General features: G+C 46.1%; 1 protein-coding gene across 7 annotated transcripts in view; it reads left to right on the top strand.

The window, feature by feature from the left end:
• The first annotated feature begins 643 nt into the window (after positions 1–643).
• The window catches only part of NAP1L4 (nucleosome assembly protein 1 like 4), a 28,249-nt gene continuing 22,892 nt past the window's right edge, over positions 644–6,000 (top strand). For 5 of the 7 annotated variants that reach the window (XR_014852703.1, XR_014852702.1, XM_085062905.1 and 2 more), the window contains exons 1-3: positions 665–797; positions 4,652–4,683; positions 5,778–5,839. Coding sequence is in view for 5 of the 7 variants with exons in the window: in XM_085062905.1 (XP_084919031.1) it covers positions 4,670–4,683; positions 5,778–5,839 (76 nt within the window). In the remaining 2 variants the exon portion in view is untranslated. Of the gene's footprint in view, positions 798–2,517; positions 2,559–4,651; positions 4,684–5,777; positions 5,840–6,000 lie in introns of all 7 variants that reach the window. The other 2 variants (XM_085062904.1, XM_085062908.1) reach the window with 2 other exon arrangements.

Below are 6,000 nucleotides of genomic sequence, written 5' to 3'. Positions count from 1 at the left end.
AATCTTGATGACAAATCGCAGTTAATCTGCCTTGGAGCCTTGGGGAGATCTCCTGTGATTCTGAGGCGCGGTGGGACAGCCCGTGTGACCGGAATGCTCTCATGGGTTCCTGTGTGTTTCTGAGCACAGGAATGGTGCACAGTGAGGTGTGGAGTTGCTTGAGCTCTACCCAGGGACAGACAGATCAGGGTTTATGATGAGAACGAAGCGCTGTCATGGTGACACTGCTGTGGGTGTTAGACAGCTGCCCTGGTCAGGAGCAGGACGAGGTTGGAGGGGCTTTCTGCGGGCAGCCGGAAACAGCCTCGCAGTCACAGGCCCTGGCTCTTCTGCGGGACTCCAACCACGCTGGTGTTTGTTGGAGGGACAGCACGGCCCGGACACACAGTCCGGGAAGCTCCTGCAGAGTGGTGACGGTAACTGTTTGATGGAAGCGCTGGAGGAGCCCAGGAGCAGCAGGGTGTTGCTGTCGCTTTAAGGACGCGGGCACGCGCCGTCCCCCCGGCCCCGCCCCGCCCCGCATCACGCGCTCGCCCCGCGCGCGCCCGCGGCCCCGCGCGCCCCCCGCCCGCGCTCTCTGATTGGTCGAGCTGCGCGCCGCCGGACAGTCAACATGGCCCGCGTGCGGCGTGGCGGCCGCGGAGCCGCCGGGGCCAATCGGCGGCGCCCTTGCTGAGGGAGGGGCCCGCGCCGCGGCCAATGGGACGCGGCTTTGTTGGCGGCGGCGCTGCCCGAGCGAGGAGGCTGCGAGGAGCCCGGCGGCGCTGCGGCCTCTGCGGCGTGAGGGGCGCGGGCAGGTGAGGGCGGGCGGCCCCGGGCTCTGCGTCCTGCGCCCGCGGCGCCCGGCGGGGACAGCGGGCGGGTCGAACCGGGCGCCACCACCGCGGCGCGGGGCTGGCGATTCTCTCTGGGCCCGCTCCGGGGCGGAGCACGGCGGCCGCTCGGCGCGGAGGGGTTTGCGCCCGGCCCGCCGCGGCCCCATTTTGAGGGCGGTTGGAGAAGTTCGGTCCCGCGGAAGGGGTCCCGCGTTGCTCCGTGCCTGGCAGCGGGGAACGCGGGGGTTCCGGCCGCATGTATGGCCGCGCTCGCCTGGCAGCGCGCCCGCCCTGTCCCCGCCCTCCCGGGGCAGCGGGGGAGGAGGAGGGCGGCAGGGCTGCTGGTGCCCCCGGCGCTCTCAGCCGCCGTGCTCGGCTTGGGTGAAGGCCTTCGCCGCTTGGCTGAGGGGCGATGCTTTCGCCTGACCTCAGCCACGGTGTTGTGTTCCAGCAGCGCGGCGGGCGCTTCGGGGGGCTCGGTTTTCCATTTCGAGTTCCTTGTCTCCCAGTTGAGGACCTGTTTAAAATATTCTCTGCTGCTGCAGTTGTTTACTACGCACGATACTGGTGCCTGTAGGATTTGCTAGACTCCCTTCTTATAACATCTGCTCACGAGGTTTCAAAATACCAAGGTGGAGAAGGAATTTTGGGAATTATAAGTGAAACCAGAATCACTAGGCAAATTTTTATGAGGTCATCTCTAAACAAAATAGTGTTCCTTTAAGAAAACTTCCGAGGTGAGCCTAAGTATTGCTGATGTCCGTGGAACAGGTTAATGAGTTTTTTCCCCAACTATTTTTTCATGATCCCTTATTATTAGCCTTACAGAAAGTATCAGCCTGTTATGTTTGTGGCTTCCCGCGGGGTTACATCCCAGTGGTTCTGAAACGGAAGTTGTAACTTTCCCTTCTGATTTGTTGTAGTTACGAAAAACACTTAACAGCTGTGGGCAGGAGTCTTCCTGTGAGTTCAGGAGCCCTTCAGTTTCCTGCTTTGTATTTCAGTTGTGTTCAGAAGCTTTGTATAACAAGGCAGAGCTTTATTCTTTGGACACTTCTATTTATGAGTACATCTTGCCAGCATAGATTTTTCCTTTAAATTTGTGTGTTTCAGGGTATTGTCTTTCTAATGAGCTCTTCTGTCTTAGTGTGCATCGAGTTCACAGTTTCCTGCAGTTTTAAGCGATTGCTGGTGTGTGACATTTGTGTCAGGCAGGTTGCAGCAGTAGGCTGCTGTGTGGCACAGGGGCTTGATCTGATCTCCTCTATCCCCAAAGCTTTGTCTGTGCGAGTCATTTGAACAAAACAGTGAACTGTCCAGAAGAAATGAGGCACTAACGTGGCCTCTTAACGATGGTGATAATAACGATGTCTTCTGCTGTTATTTCTTTGGGTTCTGACAGCTTTTTCATGTCTTCATTAGCTGAAAACTGAGCTCGCTTGCTTGGAAAAGTAATGAAGATGATATATGTGAAAGCTCAGTGCTTTGGGACTGTACTTTTTCAACTTGGTGTGAACTTTGTCTCTAAAATTACCTTTCTCTCCCCTCCCCTGCCCTCATCAGCTTGTCCCAAACAATTTTGTTGGTGACTCTGTGACAGTGAAGTCAGTGCAAGACAGCTGGAATGAAACTGGGAATCACAAGCTGTTTTCTAAGAAAGTCGCTTCTAATTTTTATTTATATACTTCTTTTTACTTTCCAGTTGCCAAAGGCACAACTCTAGGGAGTGAAACAAGATTTAAAGTATGTATTTGCACCAGGGAATGGTGTCTTCTTTTCTTTTTTCTTTTTTCCATCGTTGTTTCTTGTTACTTGGGTGAATGGCTTATGTCAGAACATGCCCAGTTCATGTCTGTTCCAGTGGAGATTAATTCAGCTGCGATTAACACATTATTCCATGTTTTCCAAACACAAATGAGGATCTTCCCTTGGCAGGCTTGCAGAGTAGTTCCCTGCAGGAAATGCAGCACAAACAGCTGAACAGAAGAATTTATATTTGGAGTAGAGTCTTTTCCATTAGCTCTGTCACTGGGCCTAGGTTGGAAGCCACAAGTCTTTGAGGATGATTTTTAAGTAATGCGAGTCTGCATTTTTAGTTGCTTGCTATTGCCTCCTCCAGTAGTGACTGGGATCATATAACTTGCTGGCTGAACTTTGATATTAGGTCGATTTGCTCTGTTTTACCTTTTTAATTATATATTTTTTTCCTCCTCCTTCTGTTGCTACGGAAGGAAAGATTCATTTATGCCCCTTAATTTCTTCAACTGTAAGATCGTAAAAAGCTTCAGTTTTGCTCTAGCAGGTGGTTGCTGGCATTGCCACTTTGTCTTGTGATGTTTAAGGCAAGAGGAAGTGTTTGGAAATAAATCTGCCTGAGCTGGTCGAACATCTATTCTGCCAGAATCCCGTTTTGTTTGTTCCTGGGCTTAACCTGTAGGGTTGGGCTCCTGGGCTTACTTGGGAGATGTAAACAACTTCCTATGGAATAATCTGAAGTACACTGTTAGTACTGCTGAAAATTAACAAAGCTTTTCAACTCTATTTAAAGTGGTTGTGAAAGTGTTGCTTTTGCAGCTTAGAGCAGGATTCAGCATTTTCCAGATGGAAGAGTGCATGCAATCTCTGGGCTGCCGCTCAAGTTGGCATTAGCACTTAGGTTCTTCTTTGGTAGCCCTCTGTTGGAAGCTGGGCCTGTGCTCAGCCTGTTTGGCCTTCATAGAATGGGAGAAATCAAACCTGTCAACTCTGGTGAATGATTGAAGCTACTTTTTGTTCTGAATTTGACTCACAGACTAATGTCTGCTTTCTTGAAAGGTTGATAGTGGAAAATACCACCTGTGCTTCTCTATGGTAGCTGGTGATTATTGGAGTTTGTGATCAGCTGTTTAGAATGGGGGTAAAAAAATCCAATCACTGTTACTGAAATGCATGTATGGGCCTGGCTATTTCACCCCAGAAAAGAAAGAAGAGCAGAATAAGTTAGCCAATGTGTCTCCCTCAGGTTTCTCAGGAGAGCTAGTGTAGATATTGGGGGTGGGGGTAGCTGTGCTAAACTTGGTTCCAATTCTTGTTAATGACGAGATTTTAACTTCTCTCTTTCCTCTTCATTTTCTGACTCCTGATAAATAAATTCAAGACAAATCTTTAAACAGGGGATTCTGCTTTCCTACTTACTGTCAAAATCCCTTCCCTTGGTAAAAAAATTTCTTCAGTGTTTTCTCTTTATCTAGCAGCAATTTTAGGCATATTGTAGAGCAGCAGAAGCAGATAGTCACATAAAGAACCCTGATTAGACAGACAAGTGAAACATTTTTCTGCTTGGGTGATAAAAGAAAATAATTTGGAAGTTACTGTAATTAATTCATTCGAGCTTTCATTGTTTTCAGCTCAAGTATGCTATATAGGCAGAGATTAAAAATTCATTATTTACTGTGATACTGTCAAGGAATTAGAAAATAATACATTTATGTCTTCCTCTTTTTTTTTTTTAATAGAATGCAGAGCTAATTTAGGAAACTGTGGCACTTCAGACTGAAGACCCTTGATGGGGTGGAAATGCATTATTATCTGGAGTACTTAACAGAAAAAAATAAGCTCTAGGAGGGTTAAACCACCTGACAGACTCTTCAAAAACTGAGCAAGTCGCAGTTTGAATTGGATATTGTGGTAGCTATTTCCTTTACTATGAGGGATTATGTGTGATGAATTTCTTAGCAAAACCAGCAGCTGTTAATTTGTATTAAGGTTTTAAACAATGACCTGTTCTATTTTCATCTTCTGTTGAGATAAACAAATTACTGTTCCAGTATTTTTAAACACTGTTTTTCAACTTGCAGGTGGATACAGGCATACAGATGGCAGATAACAGGTATGTTGGACTTTTCCTGAAATTAAATCAAGGTAATTAGAGCCAACTGTATATTTGGTCTTCTGCAGGAGAATTTATTGAGTTTTTTTTTAAACCAGTGAAGAGTGGATTACTGAACTTGGATAAGAATAAAATGGTAATATTTTCTCTAAAATGCTCTAAAGAACTGAAGAGAACATTGGTCCTCAGTGTTTCTCTCATCTGTGTAATTTAAGCATGTAAAAGGCACCTTTTTCTAGTTATACAGTATTTTTTGGAACTGCTGCAAATTCTGCTGGTGCTCTTCTGAGCCTTGCAGTGCTAGATAAGCTGGTCTGTCCAGTAACTGATAATACCTCTTTGCATATGTGATATCTCTTCTGGTTTTGTGTCTGAGTTAGGGTTAATTTCAGCAATTTCCAGTGTGCACTTTGTGACCTCTAAACTGGCAGAGAGCACAGGGAATGCTGGCTGGCTGTTGACTCCTGCTGGGCCCCCTCTTTCTCCAGCACAGGAAGTGTGATGGATGGCATTGCAGCAGGGAGGTGGGGAGGATGGGGATATCTTTTAGAGTAGAAGTGAATGTTTTGATCAAAGCAGCTTGTTGGAGAAGTTTGAAACAGAGCTTTTATCTCCTGTTCATCCTCCTTCTGTACCTCCATCCTTGCTCATGGTTTTCTTCATCACTTACACTAAAAGTGTCCCATATTTTCATTTGTGAGTAGTGACATTTTCCTGTGCAGAGTGACCCTGTGCACATGAATGGCCAGCCATTCACCTAATGAGATGAATTTATCTGTCAGAGGATTTTGTTTTGGGCTTGTTGTTGTGTTTTGTTTTGAGGTTGGTTTGTTTCTTTCTTTTTGGCCTTACGTTACCTTTGCATCCTATTCGTCTTAGGACATCTGGTTTCATATTCAGACCTTTCAGTTCTGCTTTCATATTCAAACTTTTCCGTTTTCACAGGCTTGAAGATATAAATATGTCTTTTATTGGCATACTTGTCTGTAAAACGTGTCTGTAGTAAACTGAAAATTCAGAATTACAAAAATGTTAACATTTAAGAAAAAGGTATGTGATGCCTTTTTAATATGTTACATTTTGAATTCTTTTAGTAAAACAGAAGACACTGCTTCAGATTCTCTGGAGGCTGCTAAAAATGCAAGCAACAAAAAAGGTAAGAAGTACACAGTAGTAGGTAACATTACAGAAGTGGAATAAGCGTTTACAGTTAAAACTGAAGGTGTGTTCACAGCTGAAAGCAAAACAACAGGTTTTAGGCTAACTGTTCACTTTCTGATGTTTTCCATGTTTATTGCAGCCAAAAGTAGAGTGAAG

Source organism: Lichenostomus cassidix, chromosome 5, assembly GCF_008360975.1.
Source record: "Lichenostomus cassidix isolate B80296 chromosome 5, HeHo_3.0, whole genome shotgun sequence".
Taxonomy (NCBI): domain Eukaryota; kingdom Metazoa; phylum Chordata; class Aves; order Passeriformes; family Meliphagidae; genus Lichenostomus; species Lichenostomus cassidix.
Note: the sequence above shows the minus strand (reverse complement) of the source record. Positions and strands in the feature narration are given on the sequence as shown.